The sequence below is a fragment of the Homalodisca vitripennis genome, chromosome 6 (genome assembly GCF_021130785.1).
Source record: "Homalodisca vitripennis isolate AUS2020 chromosome 6, UT_GWSS_2.1, whole genome shotgun sequence".
Classification (NCBI taxonomy): Eukaryota; Metazoa; Arthropoda; class Insecta; order Hemiptera; family Cicadellidae; genus Homalodisca; species Homalodisca vitripennis.
The window spans coordinates 142,420,001-142,442,643 of NC_060212.1; the positions used below are offsets into that span (position 1 = coordinate 142,420,001).

The 22,643-nt window shown below is 34.7% G+C and overlaps 1 protein-coding gene across 1 annotated transcript in view; it reads right to left on the bottom strand.

Annotated features, from left to right (window-relative positions):
• LOC124364963 (breast cancer anti-estrogen resistance protein 3 homolog) overlaps positions 1-22,643 on the bottom strand; it is a 209,257-nt gene that overhangs the window by 52,158 nt on the left and 134,456 nt on the right. The window contains 1 exon segment of the mRNA XM_046820816.1: positions 13,195-13,255. Within this exon segment, the coding sequence (XP_046676772.1) occupies positions 13,195-13,255 (61 nt within the window).

Genomic DNA, 22,643 nt, shown 5'->3' on the forward strand with positions numbered 1-22,643 from the left:
TATCAGAAACAAAAGTAAAAAAATGCCAAATGGAGACATTGAAATTTTGTAAAAACTTAAAGGAAGTGATAAATTAAAAACACGTCTATATTTTATGTTTATTTTAAAATACCCCTATGGTTTTGATTGTAATGAATTAAAATTGTAGTTACCATTGCATAAATACATTCTCAATCACCTCAATTTGATCCTAGCGTATAGTATAATTGAAAGAAATAAAAAAAAAAATAATTGACCATTATACTATGTACAATTTTACATTTCCATGTTTGCAGATGAGTTGATAGTGTCAAAAAAGAATAAAACTGTATAATGACGGATACATCAAATACTGAACTCTGAACTTAGTATAGTGACGGATAAATCAAGTAATTGAAGGTATATAACTGCTTGTATAATTCAATTATCAAACATCTTCTCTAGTTACAGTATATGATTAATTTATCAAACATGTGAAATGTAATGTGAACATGTGACATGTGAATTTATCAAATGTCAAATTCCTGAAATCTGGAGTCATGTTCGTCTGAAGAGATCCAATAAAAGTCAGCGACGAAGAAGCTCAAAATGAACTCGTTACATCGTTTCTACGTCAGAGACACCCATACCACAAGATATAGTGTAATATACTCGTAGGTGGAGAAATATTCACATTGTCCCACCTGGTGCACAATTAAGAACACCTCTTCACTTATATTACACTATATATTGTAGTCAATACCTACTTTATGTATTTCATTGTTTAAAAAAATGTAACTTCCATATATTATGGAAGACTGTGCAACAAATTTGGTATTACAAGCATTTTTAACTAGAAATATGATGTAAAACGCTAGACAAAAATTTTTATCATCTGTAAGTGCGTTCCTGTAATATTCTTGGAGTAAATCCGAGACGTCATTCATCCTTGAATATTCGATTTTTAGCAGCAAATTTTTAGTTATTTTGGTGATGTCACATCTAATGATCGAAAAAATTTATTAAAGCTGTACAAAATACCTAATTCAAAAGGTGCCAAGATGTGTACGGGAAACTCATAATGCATAAATTACGAAAATGTAGGGTGTTTTCTTTAACTGGAATCAAAGATTTATCAGTAAGTGTAGATTTTGAAATCGAACTGACATCAATTAATTAATCATTAAAATTACCACTTATACCTAACATTCACGTTCTGTGGATTATGGACGGTGTTATGTATGTTATGGAATAGCACAGTTTGAGTTTGACTTATGCTGAAAAGAGAGTTGGGAAAAAAGCCAATATTGAATCTCCCCCTTTCTCCGGAATAGGGTGGAAAGGCAATTAAAATCCAAAGAGCTGCAACTGCGTCCCAAGGGATAAGCAGATCCCGCAGAGACGCTGTGTACATAAGAGCTTTCAGTCGAGTTCTTAATTATGACTCTTCATTTAACCAGTTGTGTCATAAATCTGAACAAGAAGTTGAGGAAGATTTTATGTTCTCACTCATTTATATATTTATTTTGCAAGGCAGATTTTATTCTAACACCAAAATTTCAACAACTATTGAATGGATTTAATGGGAGAAAAATTCGCAACGCGATCTGATGGCCAGGCCTAGTACTACCATTCACATACTCCATCTAATACAATTCGATGGTATTATATAATTCAATAATCACAAATACAAAATTGATGCTTCTCTGCAGTTATATGATCTTACTCTTTACATGTTATATCAATAAATTTGCAACGCCATCTTATGGCCAGGCCTAGTACTACCATTCACATACCCCATCTAATACAATTCGATTGTATTATATAATTCAATAATCACAAACACAACATTGTTACTTCTCCGAATTTATACGATCTTATTCTTTATATGTTATATGGATAAATCTGATTTTAATGTATGAGTCGAGTACCTAGTAACAAAATATATAATTCTGGGTTCCATATTAAGCCTATATAAAAGATTACTTTCCGATTACCGATGTAACAGGAATTTTTAAACTTTCAATGCCGACAATGAAAAGAAAAAGTACTTGAAAGGGAAAAACAAAAATTGACACTAAACTCTAATAATCACTCAGTTAGAAGTGTCAACTTTCATGAAATTTGAAGTATCCTCATTTAATTCCTCTGTGAAGTATCTTGTGCTTTCCAGACATTCTGGTGTATTGAATGTCGGTTGCACCTCGCTCTTAATTGAATCCAGGACATGGAATGGGGGGGGGAGGAACTGTGGGATATTGGATTCTGTCAGAGCTGCCGCAGGATCTCCTCTCTCCCATCTCAGCATCCCAACTGTTTAACAGGGTATCAAACTTCACCCAGTTAATATTAGGTAAAGACTGGTAATTAATATGTTAATGAGACGGTAACTTTACATAACCACTATAATTTGTGTATTCATTCATAACTGCTACAAACACAAATTAAACGTACAACCTAACTTTTACAAATAAACTCAAATTTACATACAATCCCTAAAATTTACATACAACCACTAACTTTTATACAACCTATAATTGGTACACGCCCTATAACTGTAAAATACACTCCTTTAACATATGCCACCTAGCTTTTAAAGACTCACTCTAACTAGAAAAATAGTTAGCTAGCTCTCTGAGAATGTTGGCCATGAAAAATATTTCTGCTAGTGTCATTTATAGAAGACTCTGAGGTAGTTTAAACATGGTAGTTAAAAGGAAATCAGCTCTTACATAGCAAGTTCGTTACGATGATATCTTCATAGTGGACAAACTAAAAACTAAAATAATTAAAATAAAAGGTTGAACGTGATATTTTTGTCATACACCAGTCTATACATTTTATATATAACAATTGAAAAGAAAATTATTATTTTCTTGCAAAGTGGTAAATATTAATTTGTTTATTGTTATTAATATTTAATGACAAAGTTTGTAAAAATGGCGTTGATTGAACAATTATATCTTGTGTCTTAAAGAAAATAAAAATTATTCTTATTCTTTAGAATTAAAGATACAGGAATCTTATATCAATATTTTTTTCTGCTTCTATTTTACAAACAATGAGATAAAAGTTAAGTAATTTTAGTTTATATACTTTTATATGTACCTTATGATAAGAATAAAGTCACACAAAAATAGTTTCCTCTATGTGCGTAGTCCTTTTTCGGTCTAGAGTTATAGGGATGATGGAGAAGAAACAGAAGGAAGATGTTTGAACGTTACTGTCACCAAAACGGCTTTTACGTGAAGCAGAAACATTTAAAATGTGGGGATAACAAGTTGTTGTTTACAGGGGCTGTGAGAGGATGGGTGAATAACCCTTTAATGTCGAGGGAAGAAGTTGAGAGAGAGAGCGAGTAAGACAAAGGGGAGTCTAGAAACTGGCAACAAGCTGGGAAAAGCTCGAGACCGGTAACCCGTTAATGCAGAGTATCAGAATAATAATTTGGGCACCAGGCATATCGTGTTACTATATTGGGGCGGTTGCGTAGTAACAACACTCATGTCCGGGAATGTGAATTTTATTGTGAACACGATCTTGGGTTTTGTGTGAAGTTATTTAAACTACTAATTTATGTCCAATCACACGAGTATGTACAACAAATTACAGAATTGTATTTCATAAAGTGAATTATTTTATTTGTTATTCTATTATATGATTACAAGGACTATTATTCACAGGGTTTCACAAAAGTCGGGTCTTTTTCGTTTAAGGGCCAGCACAAAAGACCCTAGCTTGCCTATTCAAAACTCAGATCACGCGATGCTTGCCCGCTGCGCAGCGCTTTGCGCTGTTTGCTCTTTTAGAAAAAAAAATAACTCGAGCTTGCAAAGTCCAAGCCCAGATCAACTCACCATGCTTACACACACAAAACTCAGACAGAACTGACGCAGGTTTCATTACAGGCAAAAGATAAGCGGCGCGCGTTTATCAGTGATAAGATAAGACGAGTTTATACTAGAAGTAGTACCTGGACTACTGCCCTACGAACTAATAACACTAACAAAACGATTAAATGCACTGTCAGTCAGGTATAGTATGTTTGTAAGGTGCTGGCCCTTAAACGAAAAAGACCCCAAAAGTCTTTCGCTGATAGTCCTCATCATCCAAACACAAAAGTCCTATGAACATAGTTCGAGAAATGTGTATTTAACCGCTAGCCGCCATTTTATATTTTTTTTAATAAAATTCATATCTCTACAACTAGTAAAGCTACATATACCAAAATGTTGCACATAGGTATTAATAAATAAGAGGAAACTTGAAAATCAAAAAATATTGACGCGATTTGCTTTAATATTAACAAAATTGCGCCTGTTGACAACTTTAAAAAGACAAATAACAAAAAAGCCAGTATAGTTATAAAACATTTATAAGATACCAGCTATTTATTAATTCTTATATTCATCCCAACGGTACTAGTTTCAACGAAATCCGCCAACGCTTAAGCGAACACGACCACTTTACAGGTAGGCTTGCACAAGCCTGAAGTAACAATCAGCCAAAACCTTTCAACTGTGACGCCCACAGAGTAATAAGGTATATATATATACCTTATTACTCTGTGGTGACGCCTTTCTTGATTTGTTGCTTCTAGTACTCGTAAGTTCTATTCTTAAAATCTGAACGTTTTCTTAAATTACCTCTAAATTGAAATAGGGTTTTGAAAACATTACGGTTGTTTAATACTATTGGGCATAATATTATACTTTTGACCAATACATTGGCACACAATTAGTTTTTTTGTAAAACTAAGATTATTTTGAAAGTAGGAAGAAAATCCTTTAATTCATTTATAATAATTGAGTTGGTCAGTTCCTAAATGAGTCTTTTCCACTTTCCAAAACTTTCGGTAAACGAAAAAAAAACGTTTAAAATTAATTCTACGATAAAAGTTTTCTTGAATTATTTACTACAATATTTGTATGCATGATCTGAACATTTTATATGAATTTTCAGTGGTCTACATATATAGATAAAGCAGTTATAGCGAATTGTATGTTGGACAAGATTCGTTTTGGAACGTCACTTTGGACAAGACTCGTTTTGAAACAGCTGGCTATGGACAAGACTTATTATGGAAACAAATCATATTAAATACAGTAAAATAAAAATAGTCAACATAAGGAATATTCTTTTATTCTGCAATGTAAAATGATGTCATCAGCATTTAATTAGTTTTAGCTTTAAAATGTTTGGTGTACTAAATAGTAGCCTTCATTAATGAGCAAACACTACGTGATACTTAAAAATATTAAAGCTGCAACAATATTAAAAATCAAATAATGTTATAAATGTCCAGCATTGGTACATCATCTTCTTTTACGTGTGGTTCACGGTTTAGATCACTGTTCTGTTGTTTTTCCAGCACTTTGACATACCAGTTAAGATCGGGTCTGTTTTTCCACTCATATCCAAAGTGTTTTGCTAGGAGATTCTCTACATCTTTTATCTTGACCGGTTTTACCTTGACACCTAACGGCACAACACCTGGGACAATGTCACTGGCAGTTTTCCCTTGTTGAATTAAACACGTTATTTACTGTAATAAAGTCAAACAGCCGGTCTTATTCAGTGCAATTAGGAAAAATATTAAAGTCACAACTGTATTCATGGGACAAGACTTCGTTTGAAACGTCTATGTGGATAAAATGGACATGACTTAGGCCTACTTTGAAAAAGTTGTTCATGGACAAGACTCATCTTGGAAATAACCACAAAATTATACCCTTATTATTACTGGGACAGGATTTTGTTTGGAACAAAATCTGTTAACCAATCAAAGAAGCTTAAAATTCTGAATCCAAAGCCATAAAATCTCATTTTCGATTTTTTGTGGACAAGACTCATTTTGGAACTGGCCAACTCAATTGTTAAATGGCTTTAGTCACCGATGGGTACTACGTTCCAGTGAACAGTCTGAAAACAAGTTAATAATTGTTTTCAGAACAATTACACACTAATTGAACAACAAAACACTTATTGAAACACGTGTTTTTTCTTTACAAAATGTGGTAAAATGCTTATTAAAAATATCAATCTTTCGTATGAAAGTGTTTTTAACAAAACTTTAAAAATATTTTAATATTTTCAATATTTTAGACCAATTCCATCTTTATTTCCAGTTTTTACCATGTTTGAAATTGCCCGATCGATGCTTTGGCCAAAACTAAATTTATTTTCGGTCATGACTAAATTAAATGTTTAAATTGGACCTTTTAAAATTAGATATTTATTTAACAATGTTTATGAACACAGTTATGTAGAAACTGGAGACCATGAGACGTAATACAATGTATTTAAGAAATGACGGCTTGAAAGTCACAGAGAGTAAATCCTGAATCTGTTCGTGTCAGACATCAGTAATAATTCAAGACAATCCAAAACCCAGACGTCTGCGGGGGTGTAGTAACTAGGACAGGTCAACAGAATTCGCTAATTGTAGTGTTATTTCTGTCAATAGCGTCAGTCTAACTGTTACTCAGAATTTAGTTTCAATTTCAATACTTTAAATACAGTACTGTGAAGATATGATGTTGTATAATAATACGTCATAAAATTTTAAATGAATATCCAGTTTTCATTGTAATTAGTAAATCTATAAAAAATCGTAAAACGAATTAGAAACATATGTCGGTTACATTAAGGTGGCAGCATAGTAAAATATATCTTTTGGAATTGAATGTCACGATATTATAAGCCAAATACTCCTTAAAACATCCGAATTTATTTAATAGTACTGAAAACAGCTAATATATTAGTAATTGACTTAGTAAACAGCTAATTAAAATACCTTAAGGCTATTCTGATATTTAGGAAATTATGTAGTTTACGTTGGAAGTATCTGAGGGTAAGGCCGTTAAAGTACCTAAGGATCCAGAACTCCAGGGCGGCAGATAAACAGAGTTAATGAAGCCACAGGATCCTGGAAGGCTCTCCCGTCGAGTGGTTCCGGGGTGGTAATCCACTTCCGGAAGTGAAACAGCACGAATTAGGGGAAACATAAATGAGTCGGTGTGGGGCCATGAGGGCTCTTGGAATGTAAATATTTAGAGGAACATTTCCATACAGAGAGCGGTCTAACTCGGTCGAGTGTAACTGAATGAAAACATCGCTTGGAATTTGGGCATTTGCAAACAAGAGTAGCTCAGAGTTGTTGTTATAACGTGTTGAAACACAGGTGAAAAGTTATGTATCGGTACTAGGAACTTACACACAAAATCAACTCGATAACCCAAACTTTGATGTCTCACTGAGGACATGAACTGGGACTGGTCAACAGAAATCACTGGTTGCGTTAGCTTCCGTCAATACAGTATTAGGGCTAAATCATGATGTGAACAATTTTGAAACTTTGTTTTATACTTTTTCAATATTTAAAAGTTTTGTTGTATAAACCAAAATTTTGTAGTGTGCACTTTTCACAACGAAAGCGGCTTTACTGCGATTTTAAGAATAATCTTAGTTCTTTACAAAGGAAGCACAAATTGGTGTTAGCACAAAATTCAGAAAAAGTATTATACCAGAAACTCTTTATACATAGAAGGTTTTGTTGAATTAACAGTACAGTTTAAACTGGCCACCATTTTTCAACTTATATTAAAAACAATTATTATTATTATTATTTTGCTGATAGGTCTTCGCCTTTACAAGTATATAATATATCAACAATTTCAACATGCTTTAACGACTCCTTAAACACTAGACGGACAGAAAACTAGGCATTGAAAATTCCTGAATTTTGGCACTCTATTTTATAATCACTCTTTATATCTAATCTTAATTGAAAACATGGAAAATACTCATCATAACATGGAAACTCTAAAAGTTACGTAGAAGCAGTAAAAATGCTTGTTATACGTTTCGCAATCGAATGGTATGGAAGACCCACTACGATTCTGGACCAACGTTGCCTCTTAATTCCACCATCAAGTAGATGTTATTCCTATCCCATCCCACTCCAGTCCGTCTGTCTGTCAGATCACTGATGGACCAATCACGCAGCTCTCGTCCACATTCCGATGGAGGCCCGATAGCTCTCTATCTAGCCATGATTAGGATCGGCTTCTGTCCATTCTACGCGGATGCATCTCGTGATCTGTGAGGAATTTGTTTTCGAAAACCCAAATGGATCTTTGTTTGTTTCACTGCAAGGGATCCTTAATTGAGTGTCTTCATCACTTTACAAAGTCACCATAAAAAGAAATAAAAAACAAGCACAAATGGTTTAACGATGCAACTACAACGAGATAATACGTCAAAACCACTCTACGATATTGACTGGTCAGAATTTTCATTCATACTTTAGGACTTCGAAATATCGTAGTGCGCTTTCATGTAACAACGCGAAATCAGTTACAGTTAGGACGTTAAAGTATAGTTTAGTAATATTTACCAAAGGATGGCTGCTAAAAATTCCACTAAAAATCTCGTTTTTTCACATTAAATTCGTAAACAATTTTCGATGAGACTAAAGCGTTCAGATGAAAAAATTAGATTTGTAAAAACATTAATAAAACATTACTCAAAGTTGAGGATGTTACGTGAAAACCATTGTTTGTTATTCATACTTATATAATAAGAAAAATCTAAATGGTACATAGTCAAATTACAGGATCGTTATAATTTTATGACAATCGCAGTCTGTTTCAAAACTTCACCGTAATTAATAATGATGGTCAAAGTATTTATTAACTATCAAGATTACGTGTAAGTCTAAAACTGATTCACCATACGCTGAACATAATCTTAGTTATAGCTATGGAATTGAAAACTAATCAACTATTTGTAAACATTTATGAGTTAAACACGTTTTAAGACACGTTTTGATTAAGGATTCCTGCCATGTTAGTCTAGTGTCTGATGAAGGGCATCCGGTAGCTGTTTAAAAATATTCATGATATATGACTAGTTGCAGTATGCAAACACATATAACTGCCGCACGGATAAACCCATATTATAATACAAGGCAAGAGTACGTCACACCATGCATCGCTTAACAAGTCCATAGCCATTTGTTCTAGAGATACCCAGCGGAAAATAGATACGCAGACGGTTAGAGAAACAGACAGACACACAGAACAGGAATTTTGACAAAGCCCTTAGTGATAACTAAGCACAATAAACAAAATTACAAGTTTACAGCTCAATTGACACTCGAAATATGACCCTGAGTTTTAGAATTTGCTAACTAGTTCCATAGATACCCAGCGGAAAAAAATACGCAGACGGATAGAGAAACAGACAAAACACAGAAGGGGAATTTTCCAGAGCCCTTTTAGTGATAACTAAGCAAAATAAACAAAATTTCAAGTTTACAGCTCAATTTGACACTCGAAATATTACCCTGAGTTTTAGAATTTGCTAACTAGTTCCACAGATACCCAGCGGAAAAAAATACGCAGACGGATAGAGAAACAGACAAACACACAGAAGGGGAATTTTGCCAGAGCCTTTTGTGATAACTAAGCACAATAAACAAAATTTCCAAGTTTTACAGCTCAATTGACACTCGAAATATGACCCTGAGTTTTAGAATTTGCTAACTAGTTCCATAGATACCCAGCTGAAAAAAATACGCAGACGGATAGAGAAACAGACAAACACACAGAAGGGGAATTTTGCCAGAGCCTTTTGTGATAACTAAGCAAAATAAACAAAATTTCAAGTTTACAGCTCAATTTACACTCGAAATATGACCCTGAGTTTTAGAATTTGCTAACTAGTTCCATAGATACCCAGCGGAAAAAATACGCAGACGGATAGAGAAACAGACAAACACACAGAAGGGAATTTTGCCAGAGCCTTTTGTGACAACTAAGCAAAATAAACAAAATTTCAAGTTTGCAGTTCAATTAACACTCGAAATATCAACCTGAGTTGTAAGTGACTGCTAACTAGTTAGTTATAGGTACCTTAATTATATAGAACTAAACTGATACAACAGAGTATCAAAGACCCGATAGGATATAACAAAAGTCTTACCAATTTAATCCATTAAGTATCACAAGTTAAAATGTCAAATGATTGGCTCAGTCTGTTTAAAAAATTGTTTATTTTATGATTTATCATTGCCATAATGGTTGCGCATAATATCAATGTTTGCTAACGCTCAGACAGTCTCATGGAGTGACAGGCACTTAATAGACATCATCAAAGTCTATATAAAAATGAAGCTACTTGAAAAGCTGTCATGTCTACAGGTATGTTTGTTCTCGGAATATTGTGCAGAAGGACAGGCATAGCGATAAACAGAAATTACATGTGTTCAGCCCTCGAGTATTAGGTTTCAGTAATGCTCTGTCAATGACGACTTTTGCCCAAAAACTATATTTTCAAATATACTATATAGCACGTTGAAAATAAATGGACAAAAAGATAAAACATAATCTAGCACAGGAATAATAATAAAGAAAGGTTTCGGTATCAACAGCACCAAATTAATTTACCATACATTACAGGCCTCACTCTACCTGCACAAAGAAGGATCCTTATTTAATAACAGCACGAGTGAATAAATATTAATGAGTCCTTATGTAAAATAGGATCATTTCTGTCCTCATTGAGATGCATGAGCAGTCGGGCGACCTTGACAGGAGATTGAATAGAGGTGTGAACAGATGTCGAGATAAAGGGTCGTTTACGTTTACAGGAGCCGGGTTAAATTGGTTCTAAATAGGCTCCAGTCTCGTACTCAGCCACTCGCCCACTTTTTGTCACGTGTCCTGTCTGTGCTCTCAACTCCTTTTTCCTATCTCTGGATATGTAATTATAAGAAGTTGTACGGTTTGACTTACAACAGATGCCTGCTTTCTCTAAACTTTTCTCACACTCTGTGATTGGGTGCTCCAGGCAAGAGTAGTTTTCTTGTGAGTTTATTCGTACAGTCACAAGCACACAAATTTTTAACATCAGCTGGATTCTTTGTGTTGAAGTTTGTTTTTGATGATGAAAAGACTGTGAAGGAAACAGGATTTTCCGGACGTTTTCCATCGTTCAGTGATACAAAAAATCAGTATAGTGATTTTTGTATCACAGTTGGATGCACTTTTTGCACATTTTGCACTTTCACCTTTCAAAATCCTTCAATCATCTAGGTTTCCCTGTTCACACTGTGTCAAAACATTGTGAGCGCAGTTAAAATCTACGGAGAACCCTCTTCTGTCAACAAATGTGAGGTTGATGTGAGTGGAAAAGAGGGCTTGTTATAGGCGGACTCTTTAATAAAGGAATTTCCCATTCATTAGAAACTGAAGATCGCGCCTGAACATGTGTTGACTGAAAATGGTTCTGTTCTCAAAAGTTTTGGTGTGTTTCAATTTTGCACACGGTGTGAACATGAAAACTTAAATTTTAGTCATGAAGCCTAGGAATTAAAAATTCTTTAATTGTTGTTTCTTAGTTTTTGTTTGTTTGAACTTACAAATGTATAAATAAATTATTTAAAAGTGATATTGTTTTAATGTTGGACTCAAATTTGATATTTAAAGCCATTGTTTTGTAAAGTACTAAAACATGAATAAAGAGGAAAATTGCGGAGTAGGAGAATAGCTTGCTTAATTAACCACTACCCGGAATACGCGCCCCCAGAATTCTGACGTCACGCTCAAGAGGTTCTAATTCAGTGTCTTGTACACGCCCTTGAGCTGAATAGCCCATCGATCGAAATTTCCAAGGGGATTTAAGAGAGTCGCGTAGAAGACAACAGACACTATTATTTGTAACAACTAAAATGTAGTAACTCGCGAACTTTATTTACAACCCTTCAACTTTAACTACACCAACAAGTCTAACTTGGATCAATAGTGAAATGCCAAAGGTCATTCATTGTACCCGGTGCATGTTTATATTCCAATACTCTCCAATACTGTGAGAAGGGTTGCAATATTGTTATCGTTAGTTACAACCATGACGAGAACCTTAATTATTAAATATAAGAAATTCTTGACAGTGAAAATCAGTAAACCTAAGTAACTGTAGCAAGTAAAATACTTTCAAGTAATCATTAATTCAATGTTTCCTGGCAGCTCAATTCACACACAGCTCGCTATAACCAATAAATGTATGTATATAGATTCTATTCATAATATATACAATAGATCAGTAATCTGAAGACGCGATAATAAATTCATTATCGGTTGAGTAAAATGCAATGATTTAAAACAACATTACTCAGCATTAGAAGAAACATAAAACTACCTACTCGTGCAGAGCGTAAAGAGCGCATTCAAGGAATAGAGAGGATGCCGACTCAGCAACTACTATGGGTCAGCACATTGCTGACCGCTGAATGGCTGGCTCTACACTGCTGAAGTGCACGTGGTAACTGCTGTACCATTCCGTTATACCACTCTATGGCATTGTGTGCTGTAGCTGTGTACAGCTCACATTTTTCTCATAACGTTATTTAATTTCATTTGTAAAAATATCAACATTTTAAGGTGTATTTGTAAAAAACAAAATGTGATGTTGTGTTACAGAATTGTCTAAAAGTGCAACCACTTTTATATGTATTTCTAATCTATAAATAAATACCAGACCAATTAAAGTTTCCTTAGGAAGTAAAGTACAACTATAAGCGTTTTAATACGTGTTTTAGTACATTTGTACTAAAATACACAATTATTTTATTTTATTACAACTGATTTATATCTTTAGATAACTCGTCCAATGCTAAAAGTTGAGGCGAGATAAAATCGAGCACTCGGACTGCCATCTGTGGAGTGTGAGGCTCAAGTAGTTAATAATTAAACCGTAACAACCAGAGTTATGTGGCGCAGCCCTAGCGTCGAACATCAGAACTAACCGAAATAATCCTGGTCGTCCTCATGAGTGGTTTATCTCCTGTTTGTATATTGAAATAGTCTGTTATTTTACATTGATAATGTTCAAAGTTGTGATATTAATACATTAACGCTTATTTAACATAGCAAACGAATTGTATGACCAAAACAAACTTCGTGTAGCACCATGAGGTGCAATTTTTATGCAGCCGGGTGAACATTAATCAGTTGAATCATAATGCTACGAATATCATAACATATGACTGAGACATGCTCTTACACTTCATCACGTAAGTAAATCTCATAAATTGAGATGTAACATAATTGTATAACTCGTGAAAAATCCGTTTAAAATATAACAAAATCTACTGATATGATACGAGTTTTCCAATCTTTAACTATCCCACAGTATTTGCCTCATTCTTTAATGCCAGGGTAAAAAAATACTCACCATAATTATGTTGCATAAGCTCTTGCTCTGTATCACGTTACTGATCACCAGTATGTCAGACCTGGAATAAAAAACAACATTAGTAGTTGTTTTCTTTAATAAAAACACAGAGCAGCGAAAGTCTTTCGAATAACAATCACAGATTATGAAATATAAAAGTATGATATTCATTTTTATGGAAACAATATCTGTTGAAAGGAGACTCCAAAACGCATGGGATGTTCGTATGGGTTGGGGAGAGGGGCGTTTCTGGAATTTTAATAAACAAAAATGGTGGCTCGCAAAGGTTATTAGGAAATCAGAATTTTAAAGCCATCCGAAAGGATTGAATTATTCTAGATTAGTCCTTTCGGCTCGGTTCGAAGAAGTAGATAGATTTTATTGACCACTGAAATATGAATACATTTGCATAAAAACAAATTTTCTCTATGCCCTTAAGCATAAGGAGGTGTAAATTTGTTTAAAGTTGCCGGGCACACTTAGACGAGATATTTATAAGAAAATGTTTTGTCAACAATCAACTTGTTTTAGAAATTTTTGACTGTTCTTAGCGGCCACACAATTCTTATGGGGATTTACATGTAATCGATAACCGTTAAATATACAAAAAAATTTCTGAAAATGAAAAGTTTCGGAAATGTTATATACATTCAACAACAATTTCCTCTACGTCCATAAATAAGGGAGTTGTGAAATAAACAAAAACTGAATATACCATGTTGGCCAATTAACATGACCGAGATATTTACAAGTACATTTTTCTGCAAAAATTTCACTTTGTTTGTCCTTTTTGTTCAACGGATATCGATTCTAGAAGTAGCATTGTACATGATATACATAAAGAATCAAAAATAATATTTGTATAGCCCTATTGTACATGAACTACCTATTGTAGATTCCTACTGGAACCTGTGGGTTCCCGTCATTTTCACCGTGACCGAACTCTATTACGCCTGGTACTGTGGGGCCGCGGTGTACAATGGAGGAATGAGATCAGTGTTTTGCCAGCATTGGAATTGCGTTTATTGTTTTGGAGCGATTCAACCTGCAATAATCTAATTTTTCATTGTTCCTGCCATTTCTTTAATTCAATTTTTACTGTCACTATCAAGTCATTTGGTAGTTTTAAATGGAATTTTGCCAATTGAAATCAATGAATTGGACCTCTTTGAAATTTTAATAGTTCAAAATCTGCATCTGTTTTATGTTCTCCTAATCCTTCCTTTTTATATTTTGTAACATTTCGGTGATAGATGCGGTGCCGCTCCACGCATTTTATTTTGGTTCAAATTTTCAGTTGTAGATCTGCTAATTTTTTTTGGGAACAATACCTAATTATAATAAAATTATAATAAATACAAAAGTGACATTTTTGTGCGTTACAAACTTAAATTTGACTTGGTGCAGTATACTCGTACCAATTCAAATAATGCTGACTCAGAGATATATATCAAAGCGAAAAGTATGTTCTCCAAAAAGTTCAGTTGAAGCTCACTGGTCGTGTGGTAAGAGCTTACTTGTTTGTGCTCACGGATTGGAATGGGAGAAAAGAACGAAGGGTTGCCCTATGGGCAACCCTTTGTAGCAGGTGAAGCGGTAAAATGAGGGCAAGAGAAACCAGCGCCGTTCACCAAATATTTGGCAAGTTTCACCTTTCCCTCTTCCACATTTTAAGGTGCCGGATGAATCAAACACAAAACAAAGTCAAAACGAATTTGAGAATTTGTCCAAAGCAGTGCCATTATATTTGGTTAAGTGTACACCTAGAGAATATATATGTATTATGTAGAGTAGACACGCATTGATATCTGGGGACGAGATAGAAATTTATAACCAAACTTTAGTGAGTAACAACATCGGAGTTACTTGTGAACAGCTACTAGAGCAGTCTGCACCCAAAGAGTCTAATGTTGGCTATTGCGTTTTAATCCACTCTAAACCTCGCAGCCAACACTGTTGCCAGTTCTACATATATTAAAAATTCAGTATAAAAAACAAGAAATAACAAAAACTATTTGTTGAAAACTAAATACAAACAGCTATACATGTAAATTACTTACTACCAACTCTTACCAGGTATACATTTCTTTATTTAATACATGAAACAATCCTAACTTCTACTACAAGTTCGAGGTCAATGATCACCCGAAGGCCTCATAGATCATTTATTTTCTTATACACCAACCTTGTACTATTGTTTCATTATCGTAGTTGTACGCCCCAACGTGAAACGTATTTCACATAAAGATTTCCATGTAGGTATTTTCCATTATTAAATAAACAAAAGCAGGTGATATAAATTTTCAGAGGCTGTTTACTAATTCGTCAACACCTTCAAACACAGTGAATATTGAGTTTAGCTCCAGTTCACCTTCCTCTTAGTGCAGCTCCTGTAATCTGACGTTGTTACAGATTCAACTCGAGGAATCTGGAGTCATGTTCGTCTGAAGAGATAAAAAAGTCGATTACCTGGTTGGTGCCGATTGCGCACAGCAGGAGACAACGAGAATACCTCTTCCCCTCGATTATGCTATATTTTTTAGTCTTTGGGTCTCTGATGGAAACGATGTAAAAAGTTCATTTTGAGATTCTTTGTCGCCGACTTCTTTGCATCTCTTCAGACGAACATGGCTCCAGAGTATAAGAGTCAAATCTGTAATATCATCATACATTCCAGACGCTGCACACCTAGAAAGGTGAACTGGAGCTAAACTCAACATTCACATTGAATTAACCCTTCCCACCATAGCTACGTTATGAATATACCCACATTGTACATGAACATGACCTAGAATAATCAATACAAAAAAAAACTCTGTTATGAAAAACATATGTAATCTTATAGCTCAATCTAAACCGTCATAAGAGAAAAAAAACTATTGAGAAAACTGAAGATTTGATAGTTTTGTTTCTCCACCGCTGTTCAGAAACTGGTAAAACTTCGATCTTGGCAAATCCATCCTGGAACATCACGTAACCTAACAAATAAGGCATTGTTCGCCTCCCAAAGACGCTGGGAAGGGACGGAACATTCCAAAAACACAATCGAAGAGGTACAAAAAGTCTCAGCAGGACGTTCTTTTGTTGGGCCACTTTAGCTTGTGGCCAATTTAGTATTCGATACGCTTCCGACGGGCGAGGCGAGTCACGTCGGGAATCCGACCGAATCCTACCAGAACAGGGTGTTAGTCACCGCTTGAAACTCAAAAAACTGACTTATCTTCAAGTCAAAAAGAGGTCTTCGGAGTCATGCCAAGTTCGAATGCAGATAAGCTGTGACAATTGAAAGGAACTTTGAAACACACAGCCAATATTTAGGGCGTCAACTTCATATTCCTTTAATGAAATTGGTGACTCCAAAGATAACATCGATTTAATTAGGAAATAGGCTCTGCTATATGAAAAGTGGATAGAGGGGCAAGGCCGGCTAATAATAAATGGACAGCCCGACCTAGTCATTAGGGGCTGACAAATTGTTAGGTTCTCGGACAAATTACCGGCGGGACATCATGAGGGTTATCCTTCCCTCTACTAGTCTACGCAATGTTTGAAGCGTGCTTCAGTAGTCCTACGTTCCTTACTATCCTTCCTTCAATCGTCCCCTGCTTACTCCTTACTTTGTATCAAAATTGAGATTAGCAAGTTTGGCTACTGTTTACAATGATCATGCATAAACCGATTAAAATTTTTATTGTGGACACCAGTATGTATTGGGTTGGTATTTGATGTTTCTAAACTAACGCATTCATTGTTATACAGGGATTTGGTATCCTCAAAATACATAAACACATACCTAAGACGTTCAAAAGTAATTTAAAGATAATTATTATTCGTATCTGTTTAAATACAAATATTTTATACACATTGTAAGCATTTCCAATTTTCTTTCTTTACAACTTAGTTTAAAACGTAACTAGGGTAGGTACAGTCGGGGAGGCGGTGGAATACATGGTGCAAGAAAACTTATTATAAAAGTTGTATGTGGAATACTACGTACAATACAAAACTTTTGGAACACAAAAGTACAATAATATTGTAAGCAACAAAGTTATGTTTAAACAGAAATAAATAAACGAATAAACTTCTATATTCCTAAAGCAGGGTTCAGGATTAACTGTTCACTAAATTTTTTACTGTAGTAAATTAAAAAATTTTTGTAAACTCTTGAAAGTGGCATTTTTAAACGAAAATACACTATTTTCTTCCCAACAAAAATATTTCAATAATGCTTTTGATATGTACTTTATTTTATCGTAACAACAATTTTTCGATACACAATTTTTGGCTACACCCTTCAATAGTTTTCTGTTCAAAACTTTATATCCGGTAAAAAATTCACTGCTCTTTTTCAACTTATCTCGTTAAATTAAAAAAAAAAACATTATATTTTCACTTTTTATCTCAACTAATAATTATCGATAATTTTGTCATACTGTCTGTGGTATTAAGGTGCGTGATAAAATTATATTTGTCAATCATCAAATGTGTCTCGGCTTATTTGAAATGCACTCTGAAGGGTAAAGTGGACAAATTGTCCTCGTAGCAGACTAATGGCCTTAATGGCTACAACAGCTGGGATTGTCAAGAAGTTAACGGCTGTTATGGGCACAAACCGGCTAATGGTTACATCCTCCCCATTGTTGGTGGACCATTCCTGGAGCCGCAGTGCGTGCCACTGTTAACTGACGGAGTAGCAGCTGTCCCGAGGTTTACTCGAACATGAAATTACTCAATTATAAGGTCATAAAGAATGCAAACGCTGTAAAGATTGCAACTAGGCTGATTTTAGTCCAGGACGCGAGAGCCAATTCGCTTAGTATACGCACACAACCTGCCTTTTCCTTGAAATCGGTAAAGAAAGATCCTGCAGAATTCTATCATCAGCCACTCTAGTTTTGGTGGAGGTCGAAATCGGAGGGTATGAAAATTTCAAAAATATGAGATGGTAATCGAAACAAAAACATCGATTATAAACGTAAATTAATGTTAAATCACTGATCAACAAAACCATATCATATGCGACCCTTAAAATGATGAGTTTCAGTCTCTTCATCTATACGCCTGGTGGTGATGTAACTATTATTTATGTATCTGACGGTCAGTTTTAAGTGAGGAAAAAATATAATTAGAGGAAAAAAATTCGTTTCATATTTTTAACCCTTTTGATACCCTTACACTTATTTGGTAAAAACCAAACCGAGAGTAACTGACGAGATTTTTGAAGAAACATTCCTCTATTAATATCATGAAGAACCAGATTGCGTGGTTATAGAGTGTAAATTCGCTTTGGAGTTCCAGAAAATATTTGTTAAAAACGTAGACCTACTATAGCAATATAAAATACGCATAGTAATCTATATTAAAATAAAAACACTATTTAAAACATTAACTAAAATTAAATAATAATGACCGAACATATATTATTTAATCTTTACCTAAACAATGGAAATGAAGTTTTACCAAACAAAAAAGAGATTTAAGAATACAATAATGAAAGGCTAAACAATTAAAATCTCAAATCAGCTTACGGCCCCTTGTAATCCACTTACAGTACCGTTCTCCACTGGCTTTCTTGGCTCCGCAAACATTTGCTTGTAAATCTTATTTTATTAAAAGTTAGTATTTCGTGATGCTTTGATTTATTAGAGCAGGTAAAAACTTGGAGCGCAAAAATTGGGTGCCTTAGAAACGGTTCAGTTTGTTAACGTATTTGTAAAGACTGAATTCTCTTTTTTCTCGCTTTTTCTGAGCACCCATCCATCGTACGATTTATGCTTATGTAGCTTTAGCAACGTATATATACAATAAAGTCTATTGCTATTTGGTTGAATGTTTATCAACCCCTATACAATTCTTTGATTGTCAAGCACAAAAGCAGCAAAGTACAGAAATATGGAAAGCATTGTATTTAATACATACAATGGAGTCTATCACTATAAAACCTCATAGAATGCAACGAAAGATTTGTCGTGCAGACAGATGGAATACAGATGGATGGTTTTGGGTTGACCATTTAAACCCAAAAATCAATACATTTGTTTTTAACAAACAGGATCAGTTCTCTTGTTTAATCTTTACACTTTTCTATCAAGAGTTATTTGGCGGATTGTAATGTAACAAAGACAATCTAACAAATGTTTTTTCACCTATTAATTAACCCACATTGTCCTACTTGTATTACATAGGATACCTTGGTGTGTGTGTGTGTGTGTGTGTGTGTGTGTGTGTGTGTGTGTGTGTGTGTGTGTGTGTGTATATCACAAAAAGTACTTGCTCAGCCGGGACTCGAACCCGGGTCTCTCACTTGCCGGGTGAATGTGCTATCATTATACCACAGAGCCCTTACTTTTTTCGATTCAATTATATTGTATTTGGCCGTATCTGTCACATATACGTTTAAATTACTAAACTAATATATGGTCGGAAGACCAAATACCTACCAAACGACTTTTGTTTACATTAATCAAATTTGTATAAATGGCAATAGCCTTATTTAATTTTTCCATAAACATTGAATCACAGAAAGTACTTGCTCCGCCGGGACTCGAACCCGGGTCTCTCACTTGCCGGGTGAATGTGCTACCATTACACCACAGAGGCCTTATTTAATAGATCGAGCTTACAAAAATTGTATTATAGAGGTTTATTTTAAATAATGAAGTAACAAATGCCAATTATCTTCTTAGCTAAGCTCTTTTGGCAAGTCAAATTGCTACGGCACCTCTGCGTAGAGCGCTGAAAGGGTAGTGTTGGAAGGTTTCCACAATAATGAACTCTATCTCCGGTCTATTTCCAGCATCCTTTGCACAACCAAAAGTGGAATTCCGCCCTCAAATGTCAATTAATGGCTAGTCATTTCACGCTTGTTGAGAGCTCGCTTCGCCTCTTTGACTTGGTGCCAACACGACATCCGAGCTTCCTTTTAGAGTAATTAGTTTCGCGTGACCATAAATTGGTATGGATTATTTAATTGACGATATCGTTGACACAATATAATTTAATATTTATCATTCTTGGGGATTTTATTTTTAAATTCCAATTAAGGAAGTTTGAAGCCATTCCGGTGTCTAATAAATGGTACACGAAGGTTCAAAATTTTACATTCTGGTTTAAGAAATACGGATAAAATCCAGTAAAAATTTGGAATGCTGAAACCATCTACATGGCATTGATTGAAAACTAAACGTATTAAAATCACATATTGTGATATTATACCTCATAAACTTATGAAAGCTGGATGGTTTTTAATAACAGTTCAATCCTAATTAATTAGGACTATTGCAATATTTATATTTTCCACGAATAGATGAATAGATGAATAAAAACAACAAATATTTGTCTTAGGAAATGGCTGCACATCTTTCTTTCATTGGCTTAATCTGACATTGTAGCATCACCGCTACGTTAATAATGTGTTTATTAAACTCTCTATTGCCGATTAAAAGCGTATTTAGTTATGTTCCGTATCTTAATTAGTTACGACATATCTTACAACACCTAGCAAATAACCCAAAGGTATCTAATTGTGATGATGTCATTGATGAATGTGAGATAATCATTTAAATTAACTCTTTATGGGTTGGGCATTTCGATGAAGTTAAAGAACGCAGAGTGAAGTTAAGGTCTATTAAATCAACTATTTTGTTTGATGGCACAGTCATCTTCCACTTCATGATATAAACAAACAAGGTTTGTGTTTAAGGTATCTTACGCAATGTAGAGTAAATTTTGAAACACTGTTTTTCACGTCGAGCGTGCCTGAGTTGCTTCCAGGGGAGACCGTTGAGCGACTCCGTCTTCGCAAGCAGCTCGCCTGGCCAGCCATGGATAGTGGTTCAGAAGTCATCTTTAAGCCGTTGGTTTACGGGTTAAGTGTTAGAGAGATCCTCATAGCCCTAACTTCGCCTGGTAAAATAAGACATTCTTTGATTGACTTTTTGTTCTCAGAGACAATTCAACACCAAGAACAGGAAAACACATTCTATGAAACCCACCAAACACAAGGTGCATTTCTTTCGATTTGTGCTGAATATATGCTAATGATTAATGAAGAGTGAAGTTTGGATTCTGCTTAAGAAAGAGTTATTAATTGGATTAACGGATTTGACAAACTGTTATAGTGGGTAACGCACGGAGGCACATCGTGTAAGCAATATTCTCCTCCGACTAGAGCTCCAGATGCTGCACCAGTCGGGTATGGATGGAGTAATAATAGATGTAATTGATTTTGAAAGCAAAATGCTGTTGGTAAAATAAGTAAATCGTTGTTTCTCTTTGTGTGAAACTGAGCGATGTTTAGTACCATCATTTTCTAAAATATTATGCCCTTAAACACAAAAACTAACCTATATTTCGTGTAAATTTCGTATACATAACAGATCGTAGAGGTTTTAAGAGAATTTTCGTAGTTACTTCCTCTTGAAGAAATGCGGAAAGCAGTCCCGAGAGGGGGTAATGCCCAGGGCCTGTGGGTTTTTTAGTGGGTGCGGTTTCCACTCACTATCTGAAAACGCTGACGGTGCATTAGCATTTTACCCATCGTCACAAAAACGTACGAGCGCAAGAAGTAGATGTTAAACAATGTAAAACCATATTGTATGTTCTATAAAAAGAAAACACTAATTGAAATACCAATCACTTTAACTGGATTAAACTGCTGGTTGACCTTATCAGGCGCGTGCAGTAGAGCGTATGACGAGGAATTGTGCAGCGAGTTTGGCTTATCAGTAATCAATTATGCACGGCTCCCTGCTGCCTAGTGATAAGAGATGGAGTTTGCTATTTATACACATTCACTTTCTAGCGTATTTAGGTATTGTTTTGTCTATAAATTACAATTCACACAGACGTCATTTATAAGTAAAAAGTTACAAAAACCTGTAGATTGATGGATCTTATTACTATACCGTATATCATTATGTGAAAGAACAGCATTCAATAAACGAGTGTCGTGGACTAATAAGTTGATACCCACCCAAGATTTTCAAAATTACCTGGAAATCAAATATGGCAATTTCTATATTTAAACGCATGGTAATTCACATTAAAATTGCAATTTAATCAATAAAGTAAGAGTAACTTTAAACTAAGGTTCCACTCTTCCGGATATCTATATAATGTATTTTAAAATATGAGATATGTATTTATGTATATGACTATCCCTAAACCCAAGTTTCCTGTATACATTTTAAAGGGGAATTAACGGTAAAAGAATGTACTTCGATGTTTAATGACAATATTCCATTAGGAACCACCTCTTGTGAAAGTAGACGAGCGAAAACATTAGTCCGCGCGGGCGCGTCTGTGTAATGTATTTGCGCTCGTGGTTTTGTGTGTAGAGATATATGTAAGCACCGACCATGACCTAATGAAAGGATCCTCGATCATATTTTCGATGAAGAAGGATTTAGCAACTACCCAATTATTAGATATTTTCAAATTTTGTACTA